This window comes from Prunus persica, chromosome G6 (genome assembly GCF_000346465.2).
Source record: "Prunus persica cultivar Lovell chromosome G6, Prunus_persica_NCBIv2, whole genome shotgun sequence".
Classification (NCBI taxonomy): Eukaryota; Viridiplantae; Streptophyta; class Magnoliopsida; order Rosales; family Rosaceae; genus Prunus; species Prunus persica.
This window is the reverse complement of record NC_034014.1, coordinates 27,935,070-27,956,856: the sequence shown is the minus strand read 5'-3', so window position 1 is coordinate 27,956,856 and position 21,787 is coordinate 27,935,070. Positions and strand designations below refer to the sequence as shown.

The following is a 21,787-nucleotide window of genomic DNA, read 5'->3' as shown; positions in this document are numbered from 1 at the left end:
CATTGCCAACGGGTCTAGCTCACTGCCAACTCCACCAATTCCAGCTCAAGACACTGCTAACTCCATCAATTTCAGCTCAAGATTGAGTTCACGATGGAAAATGGCCTTAACTTGCAGACCAAAGGTATCATGTTTGAATTTCCACAACATCATAGTTGTGTGTGCTCACTGCCAACTCCACCAATTCCAGCTGAAGACATTGCCAACTCCTTCAATTCCAGCTCAAGATTGAGTTTACGATGGAAAATGACCTTGACTTGCAGACCAAAGGTATTAGGTTCGAATTCTTACAACATCATAGTTGTGTGTGTGTAAAAAATCATCATCCTCTATAGTTTAGACCACTGCCAACTCCACCAATTCCAGCTCAAGACACTGCCAACTCCATCAATTCCAGCTCAAGATTGAGTTCATGATGGAAAATGGCCTTAACTTGCAGACCAAAGGTATCAAGTTTGAATTTCCACAACATCATAGTTGTGTGTGCTCACTGCCAACTCCACCAATTCCAGCTGAAGACACTGCCAACTCCTTCAATTCCAACTTAAGATTGAGTTTACGATGGAAAATGACCTTGACTTGCAGACCAAAAATATTAGGTTCGAATTTTTACAACATCATAATTGTGTGTGTATAAGAAATCATCATCCTATATAGTTTCGACCGTGTCTTATACTAAAAACAAACGTTGTCCTAGGTGTTTAAATCAAAGATAGAACAACGGTTAGAGAACCAACTTATGTCGTCCATTTTAAAACAAGCTACAAACGACATGTCGCCAGTTTAAAAGAAAAGAAGAAAAAAGCTGCAAACGACATTATCAGTCTGACTTTTATATTCCGTAATCCGTTCCTCAGAGACTATTAGCCAAGACTGGATAACACAGCAGAGCCAAGATGAGGACATCCACCACCACCACAAATCTTCCTCATCACATCAAACCAAAAGAAGTCTCAGCAGAGAGCACAGCTTCCACCTCCAAACTCTCCCAGAAAACAATCTTACACATCCTAAACACAAAATGCACCACTTCTTTACAACATCTCAAGCAAGCCCATGGTGTGGCCCTGAGGTCAGGCCACTTTCAAGACCATTATGTGGCAGGGGCCATAGTTAAATGCTATGCAAGTCAACATTTCAGCAACTTTGGGTTTGCTTTGAAGGTCTTTGATTCTGTGTGGAGGCCCAATGTTTTTGTGTGGAATATTGTAATTAAAGGTTGCCTAGAGAACAATGAGGCCTTGAGTTGTATATCATATTATTGTAAGATGGTGGCTATGAATGCTAGGCCTAATAAGTTCACCTATTCTATATTGTTCAAGGCCTGCACATTGGTTCAAGCTGTAGAGGAAGCTCTGCAAATTCATGCACATGTTGTCAAAAATCAGTTTGGTGAAGATGGGCACATAAGAAGTGCTGGAATTCAGATGTATGCATCATTTGGGCTTGTGGAGGAGGCAAGGAGAATGCTAGATGAGGCTGCTGAATTGAATGATGTGATTTGTTCGAACGCGATGATTGATGGTTACATGAAATGTGGAGATGTAGAAGCAGCTAAAGAATTGTTTGAGAAGCATATGCCAAGTAAAAATGTTGGTTCTTGGAATGCAATGGTGAGTGGCCTTGCTAGATGTGGCATGTTGAAAGAGGCAAGGGAGTTGTTTGATGGCATGAGTGAAAAGGATGAGATATCTTGGAGTGCCATGGTTGATGGTTACATAAAAAGAGGGTGTCACAAGGAGGCCTTGGAAATTTTCAATGAGATGCAGAAGGAGAACTTACTTAGTCCAAGAAAATTTATTTTGTCAAGTGTGCTAGCTGCCTGTGCCAATATGGGAGCAGTTGATCAAGGAAAGTGGGTTCATGCTTATATCAAGAGGAACACCATTCAATTGGATGCAGTGCTAGGGGCTGCTTTGCTTGATATGTACGCCAAATGTGGGCGGCTCGACATGGCGTGGGAAGTGTTTGAAAATATCAAACAGAAAGAGATTTCCACATGGAATGCCATGATTGGAGGGCTTGCTATGCATGGTCGAGCAGACGATGCAATCGAGCTCTTCTCCAAGATGCAGAGGAGTAAGTTAGAACCAAATGGAGTTACTTTTCTGAATGTCCTAAATGCTTGTGCTCATTCGGGTTTTGTCGATAAAGGTCTAAACTTCTTTAGTTCTATGAAGCAATTTTATGGTATTGAGCCTGAGGTGGAGCACTATGGGTGCATGGTTGATATGTTTGGAAGGGCAGGGCAATTGGAAGAGGCTGAGCAGCTTATAAATTCAATGCCAATCAAACCCAATGCAGCTGTTTTGGGGGCCTTGTTAGGTGCTTGCAGGATACATGGAAATGCTGAAATGGGAGAGAGAGTTGGAAGGATTTTGCTTGAATTGGAGCCTCAAAATAGCGGCCGTTATGCATTGTTGTCTAACATTTATGCAAAGGCAGGCAGGTGGGATGATGCTGAAAAAGTTAGAATGTTGATGAAGGAAAGGGGGGTCAAGACAAGTCCTGGAATTAGCATGGTTGATATTGGTGGCATGGTTCATGAGTTCAAGGTGGGAGAAGGGTCACACCCACAAATGAAAGAGGTCTATTTGATGCTGGAAACGATCATAGAGAAGCTGCAGATGGAGGGTTACTCACCAAATAGCTCCCAAGTTTTGTTTGACATTGCAGAAGAGGAGAAGGAAACTGCACTACAATACCACAGCGAAAAGCTTGCTATTGCTTTCGGTGTCCTGAACACGAAACCTGGAACAACCATTCGTGTTACGAAGAACTTAAGAACTTGTGAGGATTGCCATTCTGCCATAAAGATCTTTTCGAAAGTATACGAGCGGGATATAATTGTGAGGGATCGTATGCGCTATCATCATTTTAGGAATGGAAGATGTTCCTGCAAGGATTTTTGGTGAGGTCTTGAATTTCTTAAGCTTAAAATTGTCAATGTAGGTGGAGCTGGGGAATATATACAAGAGATGGTGTTTGAAAACTCCATCCAGCAATGAAGAAAGACCAAGGCTCATGATTTTGTTGGGAGGAATGGCAGTTTGACATTCCAAAGAAAGATAGGCTTTGCATATTGTTAGCTCTGTATCTTTGCATATCATAGCAAATATAACACACAAGAACTAAACAAAGATCAAATTCTCTCAGCATACGCATTGTCTTTCTTTCTTAAGCTGTTTAATGGAGGGGTTGAATATATTGAATTCAAGGATTAAAAATTATACAAGGAATGTCTCTGAATCATTATTGAGTGAAATGTAAGATTTTGAATATGGGCACTATGATATGAGTGGCAGAAATGTGGTGGAGTAATCACAATTTCATAATTGATGATTGGTTTTTCTTTTTTGAGAAAAAAAATTATGATTGGTATCTGATGACAGAAAAATTCATCCATAAATAAATAAATAAAAGGCTTGAGATAAAATTTATAATGAGGGGGAGGCTTGAAGAAGTGGATAATAAATTGAATATGATCCCATTTCTCCACCACAAAAGAAAAATCAAAATGACAAGAAACCCGCACAGATATGCATGAAACAGTAAGGGCAATTTCGTAACAGTATGAAAATATATTATATAACGAAGCCCCTTCCCCGCCACTCACAAACAGAATCAGTTGGCTCAACTCAACTCAACTCCCATGGCCATGAAACTACTGTCGCCACCCTCTTCTCTCTCACACCCCACCAAGCTCTCTTCTTTATATGCTAGCTCAAAAGGACGAAAACCCATTTCACTCTCAACCTACCTCTTCCAATGGAGGCCAAAGCGGTTCGATTTCTCAAAGAAAATGGTTGTGAAAGCTTGTGTGAAAGTGGAAGAGAAAAATGTGCAAGGATCTTCTGGAAGTGAGTGGGGGAAAGTATCTGCTGTGTTGTTTGACATGGATGGAGTACTCTGCGACAGCGAAGAGCCTTCTAGATTGGCCGGTGTCGATGTTTTCGCAGAGATGGGGGTTGAAATCACAGTGGAAGACTTTGTGCCATTCATGGGAACTGGTAAAGATTAAAAATTTCTTTTTAGTGCAATGAATTCTCGACCTTGGTGTAGATTTTTTAGCCTTTGTTACATGTATTTGACTTGGGCATGGTAAAATTGCAAACAAAACTATAAGAAAGGTGGTTGTGAATTTTTATAGTTGCTAGTTGAATCATCTGTATTTGAAAATTAAGATGATTTTCCCTTTTAAGTTTGGCATTTTCTAATTACTAACAACATACGTTATGGGCCAACGTTCTGATTTGATAGTGTGCAGTTTTGTTATGAACAAGTTTTTCTTTTTGCTAATGTTGCTGTTTTGCATCAATGTACTAGGTGAAGCGAACTTCTTAGGAGGTGTTGCTGCTGTTAAGGGGGTAAAGGGATTCGATCCTGAGGCAGCAAAGAAGAGGTTCTTTGAGATATATCTAGATAAGGTTAATGAGTTTTGTCAGTCGTCTTTTGTAATTTTATTAGTTTACTGCAACAAGCGTGAATTTCTTTAGTCATCAAGTTGCCCTAAATGTAACACTTATTTAATTTCTTGTAGTATGCAAAACCAAATTCTGGAATAGGATTCCCTGGTGCCCTTGAACTCATTACTCAGGTATCAAGGAAACTACTCATAATCGAAACAATATTACTATTCTGCTACTTCATTTAGTTATTCTTTTAGTATTCTCTGCTGTAAAACAGTGTAAAGGAAAAGGTCTTAAAGTTGCTGTTGCGTCTAGCGCTGATCGTATCAAGGTTAATGCAAATCTAGCTGCCGCTAATTTACCACTGTCAATGTAAGCCCATCTAGTCATATGGTTTGCTTCTCAAGTTTGTCATATTTTTGTAGGATCATTAATTTTTTACTCCTCTTATTTTGTTATCCTTTTATCAGGTTTGATGCTATTGTGTCAGCAGATGCTTTTGAGAAACTGAAACCTGCTCCTGATATCTTCTTGGCTGCATCAAAGATCTTGGATGTGCCCGTTAGTGAGGTACACCAGAAGATTCTGCTAATTTCTTAAAAAGAAGAATTTTCAAGAACAAAATAGGAGAAATTTGAAAAAAAGAGGAAAGAAAGGATAGATAAATACAATAAAGTTCTAAAGGTATAAGTAATAAAAGCTTGTTTTCTTGGGTGTCTCACAAAATGTTCCATGAAAGGTTGATTTTGTTAGCTTTTACCATAAGCTAAATAATGAGGTCATTCTGCACATTTATTCTGCATTTAACGGTATATGTCATGTTAGTTGCTTCACTTTCCATTTTCATGTTCTTAAGGTGTTATTTGTCTGCCTATGTCTTGGCAGTGTATTGTTATTGAAGATGCACTAGCTGGCGTGCAGGCTGCCAAAGCTGCAAAAATGAGGTAAATTTGCAAAAACTTCATATTAAATTACATGAATCAACACGTTGGGTTGGATCTATTATATTTCTTCTTGTATCACCGTTTACACTAATCATTTAAGTGCCACTAACATTACTTTTAACTTAGAACTAAGGATTATAGTTATGGCAACTGCTAATCTTGTTCTGCTGTCTGTAGATGCATAGCTGTCAAAACTACTTTATCAGAAGAGACTCTAAAGGCTGCTGGTCCATCCCTAATTCGAAATGAAATAGGAAATGTTTCACTTGATGATATTCTCAGTGGTGGCTCTGGTGGCTATAGTATGTAGTTTTGAGAATATGCTGCAAATGTCATTTTGTACCATCAAGAATGTAGAATGGTGAAGCTACACTAGTGGCACTTTTTAAGGACTATTATAAGACCAATTTTCTTGCAAGGGGCATCTTCTGTATTGGAACTCTTTCCTTATTTATTTCTAAATGCACCTTTTGAATCTGATTGATCTATAGTTTGGATTCAAGTTCCATAAAGATAGTATCTTAAAAGCTTATAACGCTGTTGTTCTCCTACCAACTCTTTTACAGGGTTATCTTTTAGATTATACATCTTATGGAACATGAGATCTTATGTTGACATGCCACTGCAGATGGGAACATCCAGGGACCTCAATTTCCTTATATGTCATCTCAAAACACAACAGAAAAACTCACAGAAGAAAATAATGGGTTAATGCAGAAAACTGGTACTTCCAATGACGGGGTTTTCTCAGATGGAGGGTAAGAAGGGTTCTATAATTGCAACATTTCAATTGTGTTATTTTGATTAATAAACCATTTCCTATTTGGGAGCATGTGTTATTTATTTGGATATTTCATGTATTAATCAATCCTTACATTTTGCCCAACTAATCATGCTAGTAGAAACAGCCTAAGACATACATGCGCCAATTTGTTTTTACACTTCTATGTGCTATATGCTATTTATTTGGTTTGTGGGTTTACATTACAGTAAGTCCCCCTGAAAGTTTTTCTCATAGTGCAATGGTGATATGTCCTCTGAAATGTAGGTTCCTTGTTATTTGGTCGATCAACTTCTTTCCCTGAAGTTGTATATGCTTGACAAACATTTGGAAGATTTTGTACTTAACGATTGTAATATTGAGCAGTGTCACCTATTAACTTGAGAATATTTATCACACAGTTGCATTTTGAAATCAAACAAACAGCATGTTGAACCCCCTTAGCTTGAGGCTGCAGAATAATTTGTGGACAGGTTGCAGGGTTCTTCGGCGAGATATTGTGAGATATGGAAGCTTGGGGATTGCTTTGTCTTGTCTTGCCTTCACCATCTCAAACTGGAAGGTATAACTCAATAAAGTAGAATTCTTGGCAAGACAAAGAGTCAGAGTGGGAGAGATCTCCGGGTTGAATTTTATGCATGCAAAAGATGACATCTTAATCCTTTTTGCTTCTTTGTTATTCTAGTTTCTGTAATTTATACATTCTACTGAGGTTCCTACACAGGCAATGCAATATGCATCACCTAAAGCTATTTGGAATGTGATATTTGGGATCAACCAGCCATCTCTTAAACAGAAGGAAGGTACTGATGTCACACCTCTGGTTTTGGTACATTCTTTTCCCCCGCTGCTTTTTTTTTTTTTTTTTCTGCCTAGTCCTTCTTTATTTTTTGTAATTGTACATTTATTATGAAAAGATAAGTTTACATTGAAACCTAATTCTAATTATCTGTTTAACATGTCTCTATGAATTCGTAGTTACAGCGAAATGAAAACTAAAATTTTCTTGTCCTCCATTAATTATTTTATAGGTGAATCAAACGTTGAAAGAATCCAACAATTTGTGAACTATATATCGGACCTGGAAACTAGGTAAATAAGGATTTTGCTGCCTTTTTTTGTATAATTTGTATTTGTAGCTATTCGTATATCGTTGTTGTTAGTTTGCATAATTATATATGTAAAACCTGCTTAAATGAATGATCTTTTACTTTGCAAGAGGAACTGCTCCTATCGTGCCAGAATTTCCAGCAAAACTTGATTGGTTGAATACAGCTCCCATTAAGTTTAGCAGGGTAAATTGTATAAAGCTTAAACTTCTACATGGTTAAACCAAGATCATTGTATAGCTTTAGTTTTGATAAATATGTTTGGCAGGATCTGAAAGGAAAAGTTGTTCTGCTAGATTTTTGGACCTATTGTTGTATAAACTGTATGCATGTCCTGCCAGACCTAGAGTTTCTGGAGAAAAAATACAAAGATATGCCGGTAATCCTTTTTCCATTCTCTTTCTTTCAAATTTCTCTATTTTTCTGACATATCAAATTTATTATTTTACATTCTGATTTTATGAGATTTCTTGTTATAATTAACAAAGTTGTATAAGCTTCGATTTCTTTTTCCTTCTTAATAGAATATATACTTCTTCCATGTCCTTTTGAAAATTTTCCATCTAAAAAATCGATAATGTTTACCTGGCTGAATCATGTGCCAGTTGGCAGAATTATAAACTATGGCCCCATTAGTTGATGATCATATATTTGTTCTCATTCTTGTGCAGTTCACTGTTGTGGGAGTCCATTCTGCAAAATTTGATAACGAGAAGGATTTAGAAGCCATTCGCAATGCAGTGTTACGCTATGGCATCACTCACCCGGTATGCTTCATTGTTTGTAAATTTTACTTTAGTATAAATAAATCTCTCAGTTTATTTGGGTGTTCTGGTACTCTGGGTAGACTGATTTCTGTGGTAATGCTCGACCATATTTCACTCATTCAGCTTACAAAATTTCAGAGTTATTTCAACTATCTACCTGTTTTAGGTTGTCAATGATGGAGATATGTATCTATGGCGAGAGCTAGGTGTCAATTCATGGCCAACATTTGCTATTGTTGGGCCCAATGGTAGGCTCCTTGCACAAGTATCCGGTGAAGGTCGCCGCAAGGTATTGATAACCATTTAAGTATTTGCAAGATACATTTAATTTCATGGATTTCTGCTTAGTAATTGGTCAATGAATAAAACATAAATTTTCTTCTTTTGGAAGGATCTCGACGATTTGGTAGAGGCAGCTCTTCTGTTCTATGGAAGAAAGAAGATGTTGGACAATGCACCAATTCCTTTGAGTTTGGAGAAAGACAATGATCCTCGTTTAGTTACATCTCCGTTAAAGTTTCCTGGAAAGCTTGCAATTGATGTCCTAAACAATAGGCTCTTCATTTCAGACAGTAATCATAACCGCATAGTAGGCTCTCTCTGTGCACTTTTTATAATTACTTTTTTTCCTGCCGTGGGGGGGTGTTGGGGTTGGGTGGGGGTTGTGTGTGGTGGGGGGAAGAAGGTTTGGGAAAATGATATTTTGATGTTCAGATAATATATTTTTGGAGATCCTAACTAAAGAAATATATATCATGTTGTGGGTGTGTTCAAACTGTTTCAGTTTCCTATTGATGTTAGGTTAAAGTCCTACATTCCTGCTAAATTTTTATAGCAGGAAATCAATGTGAACTGGATTGTTATCTAACCATCTTCTTGTGCATGGATTTTAGGTGGTAACCGACCTAGATGGAAATTTTATTGTCCAAGTTGGAAGTACTGGAGAGGAAGGTCTGCGTGATGGTTCATTTGATGATGCCACCTTTAATCGGCCTCAGGTAAGAAAATAAGCTGTCTTTAAGAGCATGTCATAACCACGTTATTGGCCTTAGAGTATTCTTTTCATTGATGAATGCATGCATACATTATGAGGTTTTTCATCTCATGTTTCATGTTGAATGCTGGCTGTGGCACATAACCTTTGGTCATGCTTTACTAGGGACTAGCTTACAACCCGAAGAAAAATCTCCTCTATGTTGCAGATACTGAAAACCATGCTTTGAGGTACGTTGTGGCTATTGAAATACCCCGTGTTCATTTGACAAGCATAGTTGGCTCTATTTCCTACCTATAAAGAGCATATAAGAAATACAAGCATGGAATCAATAGATAAATTACGCAACAAAATTAGAATAGTAAATAATAACTATCTGGAATCTTCACTACTGTCCTGATACTTGTACTGTAGCGAATGGTTATCATTTTCTATTTCTAATTTTGCTTCCCATGCATGTTCCCCTTCTACAAAACTATATTAAATCGGAATTATTTGACATTTTCTGAATGATTTTATCATAATCTAGCTTCTATTATTGTAGGGAGATTGATTTTGTTAATGACACAGTGCGTACCCTTGCTGGGAATGGAACCAAAGGCTCTGATTACCGAGGGGGAGGAAAAGGAAGTACTCAGGCAAGATTACAGAAACATGAATTTTGATGATGCAAAGCCCTTTTTGATTGGGATAGTGAAGAATATATATTTAAAACATTTAAGCTGAATCATAAAATTCTTGGATAAACATCTCTGCTTTACTCAAAAGTTTCTAGTTATATCCTGTCAGCTCCTCAACTCTCCATGGGATGCCTGCTTTCATCCAGTCAATGAGAAAGTTTATATTGCCATGGCTGGCCAACATCAAATCTGGGAACACAATACAGATGATGGAGTTACTAGAGCTTTTAGTGGTGATGGTTATGAAAGAAACTTGAACGGATCAAGGTTAAGATAACGTGAAGACGCTCAATGGTGTAATGAAGATTTATTTGATAGCAATACTTCCAGACTTGACACGTTTTTTTTTTTTTGGTGATTGGCATAGCTCTTCAAGCACATCGTTTGCACAGCCTTCTGGAATTTCATTATCTCTTGGTAATGTATCACAATCTTTTCCACAGTTCATGACCTTCAATGTCACATAAGTAATTTTGTATATGGACTTTCACATATTATAAACTCCTCTTTGGTTATTGTAGATCTCAAGGAGCTATATATTGCCGATAGTGAGAGTAGCTCCATTAGGGCACTTGACCTAAAAACAGGAGGATCGAACTTGCTAGCTGGTGGTGATCCAGTTTTCTCAGACAATTTGTTTAAGGTGATCTTTTTTCTGGGTACATGATCTTTTTCTAGTACACCTGTTTTCTTATAATACTTCTTATGTTAATTCTGTACAGTTTGGTGACCATGATGGAATAGGGTCTGAAGTGCTTCTTCAACATCCACTAGGCGTCTTATGTGCACAGAGTGGTCAAATTTATATAGCAGACAGCTATAATCACAAGGTAGTCAGATCATGACTGACAGTAACTATTCTATGATGTAGGTTGCGCTTTTGAGTTTTGAGTGCATCAATTTGATTTTTATGTAAAGTTCATCTTGGAAAATATTGTGATAGCTTCTACCAGTTTCTGGTCAAGTACTAACTTTATCTCTTTCCAAACTCCAGATAAAGAAGCTAGATCCAGCTAATAAGAGAGTTAGTACTGTAGCAGGGATTGGAAAAGCTGGCTTCAAGGACGGAACATCTCTAGAAGCTCAGGTTCGGAATTTTGTTGTTTTTTCTTTGACGATTTCTAATGGTGCAGAAGTTATTAGAAGATTACGCAGGTTGCTTTAAAGTATTTGATTAATCTTATGTGCACCGTATATAATTTAGCCTGTATACTCTTCTAGAAAATTAAATGATCCAAGAAAATAGGGAATAGGTGCAATCATATAGTTATCTGTACCTGTAATCACAATCTAGAAAGGAAAAGAAATGAGAGGTCAACATTTGACTCATTTCTAATAATCTGTTATCTTCTGGCAGCTTTCAGAGCCATCAGGAATCGTTGAAGCGAAAAATGGTGAAGCCTCTTTTATAATTGCACATAAAATATTCTTGATGTTTTCTTATCTCTCTCTTCCTATGATGAAAAATCAGAAAGTGAGATTCAAATATATTCCTTCTTACCAGTAACAAGCTCAGATTCAAAGTTTTTTTTTCCTATTTTACAGGAAGAATTTTCATAGCTGATACAAATAACAGTCTAATCAGATATCTAGACTTAAATAAGGAAGAAGCTGAACTTCATACGTTAGAGCTGAAAGGGGTTCAGCCTCCCACAGCAAAATCAAAATCTTTGAAACGCCTCAGAAGACGATCGTCAGCTGACACGCAGACCATTACGGTTGATGGTGGTTCATCCAATGAGGGCAACCTGTCTATTAAAATATCAGTACCTGAAGGGTATCATTTTTCAAAGGTCACCATCCCTCTCTTCATTTCAATAAACACATACATGTTGCTTCCAATTTAGAAATTCTTTCTTGCTGTGGTTTCTCACCCTATTGTCAAATATGCTGGTGTTGCATGGCCCTTTCCATATTTTTCATGTGTAGATTTTAAATGCAGGAAGCTCGCAGTAAGTTTAGCGTAGAAACTGAGCCTGAAACTGCAGTTTCCATGGATCCCCTGGATGGATATCTTAGTCCAGAAGGATCAGCAATTCTTCATTTCAAGAGACCCTCCCCCTCAGTTTCGCTGGGGAGAATTAATTGCAAGGTATGACATATTTTAGCCTGCAAACAAACTGGTTTAATCAGGTCTGCCAAAAAGATATAGTTTAATTAACTTTTTCCACAAATGCGTCTTTGTATAACTACTGTTAAACCACATGCTTCTTTTTTACCCTACTGTTAAACCACATGCTAAGACGGTGTTAGTGATGTTAAATCAACTTGGCTTGTGTTTGCAGGTTTATTATTGCAAGGAAGATGAGGTCTGTTTATACCAATCGTTATTATTCGAAGTAACCTTCCGAGAGGAAAGTCCAGAATCCAACCCAGAAGAAATCACACTCGCATATGTTGTAAAGCCAAAAGCTTCGACAAACAGCTTACAGCTACCAGTTGCAGGCTGACATTAATATTTTGTACAGGTCTTGTAATATCTCCTACACTATTATTTGCTCACCATGGAAAAAGGATGCCAAATGATTTGTTGCCAAAAAGATTAGCACGGTAATAAATATGCTTCTTCCTACTTCTCTCATTGTAATATTCTGGTTTTGCCCTTCAAGCATGAGATCATCCTAATTGTGTTGTGTTTCTGCTTTCATATCATTATCATTGTTGTTAAGAGTGTTGGTCCTAACAAAACAACCGTCCATGTGCATGTGGGCCGGCTGTCAGCCATTGATGTATCTGAACGCTAACAGATCAACGGTGGAGACGTGATTCTCCTTAGCATTTGGTTTGTTGTTAATTGTTATCATTAGTTTAACATTAAACACCATGATTATGGTTCTTGGGACAAGCAAGGGATGGATTGCTCACCAAGACACGCACTCGTGCGCACCTGTCTCCATTTGATCAAATGATGAAAGTGTAATCACACAGATTAAGCTGACGAGGAGCGGATAGATTGGGGCCCCTGCATAGTGCGCACCTAAAAAATAAACAAATAAATAAAATATTAATTAAGAAAAAATCAATCTTTGACAAGCTCTTAAGACCTAATCAAATCATGTGAAGGGAATGGACCATGTTTGTTTAATTAATTAACTAACCTCTACATAAACATTATAATATTAAGAAATGACAGCGCAAAACGTGCTTCTGCCACCAAATTCCATGTTTATCTGCTTTTCCAAACATTATTGTCATAATTAGTGCAACCCACTTGTTCCTCATCCAATATTAGTGGTTAATGTGCATGGACCAAACTTGTAATTGTGGAGCTGAAATTAACTAATTTATTAGAAACTCGCCTAATCCTGAGGACATTGCTCGATTTTTCGTACTAGTTATATTTCCTATCAATAAAATCTTATCGCTATTCTCTCAAAAAAAAAAAAAAAAAAAAAAAACTACTTTATTAGAAAAATCAAACAGTTTCATAATTTCCCAAGGCCAGTGTAGTTTCTTTCAATGAACCCAAATGGAGGCTTGACCATCTGGTTTGATTCAGATTGCAGATGCTGCTACATTGCATCAGAGTCAATAAAACCTAACAATTTTAGAAAACATCCTCCGTGCCAGAAGAAACCAAACCAACCAAGAGATAAATAGTTTACTTGTCAAGTTCAAACATCCTAAATAATTATTGATCAATGAGAAATAATAATAATCAAAGAAACTAAATGACAAACATTTTATAATAAATTCCAGAAAACCCTTGTTAGGGAGCAAGCTTCCTTTGTCTTGTGCAGGGATAACTATTTCAACTAGTATTTTATCTAGTGGGGGAACACCAAAGAGAAGGGATAAGGAGGATGCATTGAATTATATAGTCAATCAGCAAACTCTAATTCCTCACTAATCAATGATCAAATTTTTATACATACGATATTGAAAGAGAAAGATGAGGAATTCGAATACAGTAAGTATAGTTATTGTTCCTTGGTCCAGATGTTGTGCGCTGAATCATACATATATTAAATACTACCTTGTGGTATTGAAATCTGTCTCACACTAGGAGACAATCTCTCTGGCACGTAATTAGTGGATATCTGATTCTTTCAATTGTTTATCTTCTAATTGGTGAAATCTGGGCCCTCTGTTTTAATTACTCATTTAATTATTAATGGGTTTAAGTTAATCTAATCAATCACACCAGAGGTTGGCTTTAAATTAGTGGCCTACTTGACAAGTTTAAGTGGGGAATAACCAGAAGCCAGAGGAGATTAATATCTTTCTCTTGAAGATTAATATAATATTGAAGATAAAATGAGCAGGGCAATGTGGATCAAACCAGGCCACATCCCACATTCAGAGGTTGGTCCAAAGCCGCTGATGAGAAAAAAACAAAATAGAGGCCCAGATGATGGAAAGAAAGAAAGTGCCATCAAAACAACCACATGTGCCTGCCCCTCTCTCTCCTCTCTCTCTCTCTCTCTCTCTAATTTCTATTTGGTGCGCATCACCCACTAATCATTGCTTAGCTAAAATACGAAATCCTTTGGTCCCCTTGCTCAAACCAATTCATGCAGGCCAACCCATTTGGTGTTTTCCAATGACCAAGTTCCACATCATCAACCCACCAAAATTATTTATCCAGATAAAAAAACTGTTTCCGGACCAGTTAAAACACAACACATGTTGTACGTTTAAATTTATAGAAAAATGAAAGTGGAGATTGCAAATAAATATTATAACAAAAGCAACATACCGGCCTTGGAAGACAAGAATCGATATGATCAGACAGACCCATGTTTTCTTCCTTCCTTTCCGGTGACAAGTTGTCTCGGCATTCATTTAACTTGGACAGTAGATTGTAGATGTCACTCTATGATTGGTAAATTTTCGAAGCGGCATGTAACCTATTTGGTGAAAGCAAGTATTAACATGCATTGTGGCACGTTTGAAATGCTTCCATCCTGCGTTAAGAGACAACAATGGGGAAATGTTTCACCTGCCGCCCAGGGTGACGTACAACTCAAACATTAATATCACCAAACACTTGCCCATTCTCTTTGAATCATCATTAGCTGCACCTAATCAGGGTTTAGCTGCTTTGGTTGACCTAATTCATCTTTCAATTTACAAAATACTTTCACAACGGATAGGTTAATACACCCACAACAAAACTACATCGCTCTATAATTTAGGTCATCTACAACTAATCATCAAACTTGTCATAAATATGTCATTCTCGTCATTCATGATAGCCGAACATAAGACCTTATCTTATCAAATGAAGATAAATATCACTAGACTAAAAGTTAGTTAATTTCATTTTCATTATAGTGTTATGATGAAGATTAATATATAAATGTTTTGAATTTTGTGAAATATATATAGTACTCAATGAAATGTCGCATTCATTTTGTAGTACAAAATTAATTACAAAACCAGCACTGAATAGAAAACACAAAATTAAATGAGCCAACAAGCATTGTCTAATCAATTAAGGTTACATTTATTTATTTTTCTCAATCACTTTATACCATGTTCAATGCGAGTGGTCTATTGCTTTTCAACCACATATTTATTTTTCAGGTTAATCATTTTATTAGTCTTTGAATTTATACCTTATTTGCATTTGAGTTTCTCTCTCCCCCTCCATCCCGATTTCTACTCCACCTAAACTTGATTTTCTTTTTCTTTTGTTGGTTTTTTATTTGATTTTATTTTATTGTTATTTTAAATATATGATTTTTTTTTGGTTTTAATATAAAAATACAATTTTGCCATGTATTTAACAGAAAAAGTTAACAAAATTTTCGGCAAGACCGTTTGTCCTAACGAAAGTGAGGTTAAGGGACCAGGTGAACGATTTTGAAAATTTAGGGACTCAAATGCAAATCAGGTCTAAGTTGAAGGCCTAATTAAACGATTAACTCTTATTTTTCTCAAGCACAAAGGATCTACTAGTGTAGTAGTTTGGAGTATTTACTCCCTCAGGCAAGGTCCTGGATTCGAGTCCTAGCATTCGTATAGTGTGTGTGAGTTTAGTATGCTATGACCTCTCTCAATAGGAAAGGTTCTCCCAAAAAAAAAAACTTTTAATCTATATATTCTATATATATAAAGCAAAAGGCAGAAAATGGTAAAACATTCAAAATACTAGAAAATGCTATTGGTTAATGCAAACATTAAAAATTAAAATTATTAATTAAATGAGGATAATATGGTAAATTCACATTTTTTCAAAAACAATTAAAATTAAAAGAAAAATCAGATAATGGATTCTATTGTTATGGAACACAACTACCCATTATCTTTTTTAATTCTAAAATAAATTAAAAAAATTATTTAAAAAAAAGCCTCACTCAGGCCCGAAAGCGCTTACGGAGAGGCTAGTATATATATATATATATAAATTACTATATTTCAAAATTATAAAAACATCTAAATTTAACTATTTCAATTTGTAAAAATCAACTTTTATCTAAAGCTTTGAGGATAACGCTCCAATTTTTAGTAGGAGTATGAGCTAGAAACCTCTAACGTCCGAAAAAAAAGGAAAAATAAATAGGATTACTATAGCAGTCTTCTGAAATAAGATTATTACTATAGTAAATCGGCAAGATATTAAAACTTTTATTTATGTCATATCAAAATTATGTGAGGTATTTATTATCAATATAATGGAAAAAATATCAACAATATGTCGAGATGTTATCAATATATAAGAGCATTATGACAATACTTATTAAATAATAAAACTTTGTTATACAGGCTAATATGAAAGGTAAGTCGTGATGTCACGTATGAAATTAGAAAAGAAAAAGGAAAAAAAAAGCTTGGGCAATCAAAAGAAAAATGAAATATTCTTGATATAAAAAAAAGAAATAATATTTTGATTGATTCATTAAAAAAAAAAAAGTAGAATAAAGAGAAGGATAGAAAGCTGGAGGGAAAAAGGAGAGGGGAAGAACGGCAATAAATGTGATTAAGGAAACGACGCGTGGTGCCCGTGAACTGCTTTTATACTCACTCTCCCCCATTTCCTCCTTCAACCCCCCATCTCTCTCTTCTCTCTCCCGTCTCTCTCTTCTCTCTCTTGTCTCTCTCTAAATACCTCCCATCCAAACAAACGAAACAACAAACTGATATAAATCACCACCACCATAGCCATCTTCTCTGCAATTGCTCCACTCTCTTCGATCAGGTATTGATACAATTCTCCTATCCTATATTTATATTTTTCGCTCATGTTCTTGATTTCATCGTAATAACAATCCTTTTTTTGTGGTTATTTTTACAGGTTTGTCGATATATTTATCGGTCAATATTGTTGAATTTGACTATCTGCATATTCCGATCACCTTTCATGGCGGCGTCGCTGATCTCAAACGTCGACGGAAGCCTCGACGCGTCGTTGATAGAGTCGTCTCGCAAAAAGCGGAGGAAAATCGGAGCCGTCGAATCGGATCGGAATCCTACTACGAACACCGGAGCCCGATGGAGATCCGAGACGGAGCAACGGATCTACTCCACGAAGCTCGTGGAGGCGCTCCGTCAGGCTCGCCAGAGATCGTCGCGGGCGGCCAAGGTCTCCGGAGGGGGCAGGGAAGTGAAGAAGGCGGCGGACCGAGTTCTGGCGGCGGCGGCCAAGGGCACGACTCGGTGGAGCAGAGCGATTTTAAGAACTCGACTCAGATTGAACCAGAAGCTTCACAAACGTAGAACGGCGAGGGTGACGGGGAATAACCGGTTGAAGAAAGCGGAGGTTAGGAGGGAGGGGAGGAAGTCACCGGTTGTGGAGAGAAAAGTTCGGGTTCTGAGCCGGTTAGTTCCCGGTTGCCGGAAGGCGTCGTTGCCGAACCTTCTAGAAGAAACGAGCGATTACATATCGGCTCTGGAGATGCAGGTGAGAGCCATGGCTGCTCTCACCGAGCTTCTCTCCGGTTCGCCGGTTAATCACGTCGGCTCGAGCCTCAGTTCTTCGAGTTGACGCTGAGAATCGCCTGCCTCGGCTTATTGTGCCAGGTGTTTTTTTTTCTTTTTGTAATTTTTATAAATATTTTGATCTTATGAAATTTTTAATTGGTGTATTTTATTGTATACGTAGCCTTTTTCTATCTTCTTAGCTCGTTTATCATTTCTTTTTCTTTTATTTTTTTAATAATTTATTACTAAATCGATTGGAGTATGCCACCTAATTTGATTCTAATTGATCAACTAGACTATTAAACACATTCTAGTTTTGGTTTTTCCCTTTAACGAAAGTTTTAATTTCTTATTCCGGTTCGTGTAACAGTCATGTTTTTTAACTGAGTACCTATTTTTTAATAATTTTTTTTTTAATACAGTCAATATTGAGGGTGTGGGGAATTAAACCTCCTCAGGATTAACGACTCTTAACCAATTGATCTACAAAAGCCTGTTTTTAATTTTTAATTTAGTATGTTGTGTTATCGACATAAATATGTATTTATTAATAGTAAAGTATTGCCAACAAAATTTAGCCTAGTTAAAAATAAGAATGATATTAATTTCTAGAGCAGGTTCGAATTTTGATGATACCTTAATAGCGTGTAGAAAAGAAACATCCCTCGTCATTATAATTTAAACTACCGTTTGCATTAAAAAATAACAACAACATATCCAACAATTCATTTTCATAAACTACATAAACACATCAAAAGAGGGATGTGTATGTGTGTGGTAAGTATTGCGTTTAAGTCCTCACCTAAACCAAATTTAAAAGGTTTCTTTCTAATGCAAAAACAAAAGTCATAAAGGCAAGGTGATTAGTCACGTAAGTGGCGATGAAGACGTTTCAATTCTATACTTTGGAGGAAAAATAATATCAATATGCCATTTAACCCACTATCAAATTTTGAGCATAAATCATAGATTTCATGTTCTCAATTAACTAGGGGATGTTTGGCAAAAAATAATTAAACTAAAGCATAATTTTCACGTTCCAAGTTTGACATCTCACACTCTTTTTACTCACATATGAGGTAATTTAAGGGTGATTTTACAGTCCCGAAATCATCAACCATTAACTAACCAAATTAGTAACTCAAATTGGGTCACCCCACTCCTGACTTTAGAATGATTCTGACAATGTACTCCACATTCTGATATTAGAGCTAAAGTACAATCAATTACTCTCTAACTGTTGTGGTCAAAAGGCCCACTAGAAAGATGATAGAGGAGATTAGAGACCTTGCATGCTTATCTCTCTCCTTTTTGCAATGTTACTGTCCCTGATTGCCATACAAAAATTGGACCAGCTGCTTATCTCATTAACCACCAATCCTCCCTCTCCACAAGTGTCACCACACACACAGAAAGTAAAAGTTCTTATTAATCTATTAATTGACCTGAAAATAAATAAATTTCTAACATGGATTTCTATCATTTGAGAAACTATTGTCTATAATCATGTGTGTTATCTTTTTTGGCACGTAAATTATCGTGTAACACGAGATATAGACACGCAAAATTGTATACAACTAGCGGTAGAGAATAAAAGCTCCGAGAATGCATCTAGGTGCCATGCATTAGTAGTACTATCCCCACTCTAGTCAGTCAATAATAAGAACATATAAGGGCAGACGTGCAGAATTGAAAATGAACTTTAAGAGAGAGGCAGGGGGGGGGGGGGGGGGGGGGACTCTCTGGCAGTATTTGGAGATTTATGAGATACGAAATCGCGGAGAAGGAGGAGGTGGTCGGGAAAAATTAGCCCCACTGCCAAAAGAAAATGAAGCCTTTGAGAGTTGATGAGAGGCAACTTGATTTTTACAAGAAACAGAGGCACAAGAGATCATGTGCCTTAGGGGACCCTGCAATTTGAAGTACACTGACCCTCCAAAGAGGCCAAACCCCAAATCCAAAAGGGATTTGCATGTGCGCCTAAAACATCCTTCACATGCTATTTTAAGCAACGGGATATGCCCCATAGCTAAAATCATTCAAAAATATTGCTCCACAAAGCCCACAATGTTTAACTTATTATTCTGAGAATAAAAACATTATGGTCTAAAACAAGGTCTTGAAGGGCATGCCCTACCACCAAAAATGTCACTCTAGGGCTTTTATTTTTCCTCTTTGAGAGCTTAGCAAATGAGCAGTAGCATCAGCAAGCAAATTTGGCCACGGGAATCGGCCACGTGTCGGCTCATGAGTGGAGACAGATAGGGCAGAGGCCCGAGTAGCATGGCATCATTGTCAAGTTAGTTTTCAAAAGGGTTTTTGGGAGCCAAATTGGTCGAATCAAGGACCACATATATTTGGTCTTTGTAGGCTTGCATGCCCCTGTCTGTTTATGAATCACATTTTGAGTGTTTGCTTATAATTTATTTCTTCATTTCAAACACATAGACCATATCCTCACATGCTTCCATGTGCCTTCTTTTTCTCTTTTTCTCTTCTTTTCTTCACAATTTACTTTTATTATTGTTATTATTTTTTGATTTATTTCTCTAGCTAGGTTATTGGAGATTGAACAGTGAGATATAATTACCCTAGGCTCCTAGCAATGCTTTTGCCATAATAAAAGCATCCTGAATCTGCTAAAAGTGTTTCTAGCTAGGTTTGTTTTAGCTTCATTTTTTTTCTCCTTCACATTTGGTGTGTTTATAGTACTTTAATCTTGAATTATACGTTACCTGGTTTGACGGCTGTGTTTTAAACTTTTAATCAGTTGAATTACGGGCAATAAGCTTGAGATATCGCCATGGTGTATATATTGGCTTCAAATTCGCTTTCCCATTTAAATCGTAACACCTGTTCCACCTTGGCATGCAATGTGTCGTTCTCTAGATGGGTACCTGATTCTGACATGGAGATGAATGTGCCAAATTAGTGGCACTTGCTGCCAAGTGATACGTCGTGCCCCTCATATTCTTCTGCATTATTTTTCTCATATTCTGCATCTTTCTCAGCTTCTCTCGGCAGAGACCTTCAGGTCTACTTAAGCCAACAAGTTACATCAACTTTTGGATTCCGGCTCAGCATTTCACTTTGCTGATTTTATCAATTGCAAACTTTTTTTCCTAACTTGTGTTTGTATTTTTTTAGAGAAACCAGTTTGAAAATCAACTACTTCCACACTTCAAAGTTAATCCCATGAATTTTTTTTTTTTCTTGGTTCATTTCATAGGCCTATATCTCTCTCTCTCTGTTTTTGCACCCTCCAGCATCACATCACATCTTGTCATAAACAACGTTTTCACCTGGTAAATTTGCTGAAAACCCAATTTCAATTTGCACCTCTAGTGAATTTGATTCATATATATTCCTCACAAGAGAAAAAGAACATAGAAGTGGGATTTGTCAAAACGACAAAAATGAGGGTCGCACAAAACGACAAAAAGGGAAGGAAGCACTTTCGAGTTGTCAAAGTCCAACAACCACCCAATAAAGGAAGGCCCCAACAACATTGGTCACGCAACACCTTGGAGTTGGGCCCAAAACCAAAGTAAGAAGACAAAATGTCTTGTGTCAAAACCAAGGGTTTTTGGGGACCCTGCAGCCACTTCGTTTTGTGGTGCCATGCCATCAAAACTTAGATAATTGGCCAACTCGTGGCGCATTCTCTCTCTCTCTCTCTCGATGATTCTCTGTCTTGTGACGAAGTTGACTACCAAAACGTAACCTAAGTTTTCGTTCAAGGCTCTTCTTTTTTGGGACCCCTTTGGTATTATGCTTGCCGCACGTGGCTCCTTGGTGGCTAAAGAAAATGACCCCTATTGCTGTGCATGTGCTGTGCTCTGCTGCTTTCATCCCACAAAACCTTCAAAGCCCATCAAACATATGGATACAACATCAAAGGACCAAGTCCAAGACACTTGGCGGCTTACACTTTGAATTGAGATCAGCCAGAAGCAAGCCCGAGTAAAATTCATGTTGCAAATGCAGGGAAAACCAAAAAAATCAAAGAGCTCCTTCTTTCTTCAAACCAATGAACCAATAATGCTTAAAGAAGTTGTCCCAATGGATCAATCAACATTCACACAAAGGTTTCGATACTAAAACATGTGCAACTTCTGCAAAATATGAAAAGAGCTACCTTTGTTTACGTTTTTGGTCTTTCCACAAAGGCAATTGCAGCATTGGAAATCACCTTGGCTCTCTCTAACTTCCTCTTAAATTCCTCCAAGTTTTGAGG

At 37.1% G+C, this 21,787-nt stretch overlaps 3 protein-coding genes across 3 annotated transcripts; all 3 read left to right on the top strand.

The window, feature by feature from the left end:
* On the top strand, window positions 664-3,236 carry LOC18775001 (pentatricopeptide repeat-containing protein At5g66520). The gene has a single exon (XM_007206986.2). It carries the CDS (start codon window positions 897-899, stop codon window positions 2,913-2,915), a length of 2,019 nt encoding a protein of 672 aa, XP_007207048.1. The 5' UTR covers window positions 664-896; the 3' UTR covers window positions 2,916-3,236.
* Window positions 3,478-12,317, top strand: LOC18772849 (NHL repeat-containing protein 2). Its single transcript, XM_020566150.1, has 28 exons — window positions 3,478-4,010; window positions 4,327-4,427; window positions 4,541-4,597; window positions 4,687-4,781; window positions 4,880-4,979; window positions 5,295-5,353; window positions 5,531-5,655; window positions 5,982-6,111; window positions 6,615-6,696; window positions 6,859-6,937; window positions 7,166-7,226; window positions 7,354-7,429; window positions 7,512-7,622; window positions 7,915-8,010; window positions 8,177-8,299; window positions 8,402-8,599; window positions 8,904-9,008; window positions 9,170-9,234; window positions 9,549-9,642; window positions 9,794-9,951; window positions 10,052-10,101; window positions 10,206-10,327; window positions 10,407-10,514; window positions 10,679-10,771; window positions 11,042-11,078; window positions 11,230-11,477; window positions 11,627-11,776; window positions 11,970-12,317. Exons 1-28 carry the CDS (start codon window positions 3,653-3,655, stop codon window positions 12,132-12,134), a joined length of 3,246 nt encoding a protein of 1,081 aa, XP_020421739.1. The 5' UTR covers window positions 3,478-3,652; the 3' UTR covers window positions 12,135-12,317.
* Window positions 16,365-17,856, top strand: LOC18773425 (transcription factor bHLH149). Its single transcript, XM_007205846.2, has 2 exons — window positions 16,365-16,828; window positions 16,925-17,856. Exon 2 carries the CDS (start codon window positions 16,991-16,993, stop codon window positions 17,612-17,614), a length of 624 nt encoding a protein of 207 aa, XP_007205908.1. The 5' UTR covers window positions 16,365-16,828; window positions 16,925-16,990; the 3' UTR covers window positions 17,615-17,856.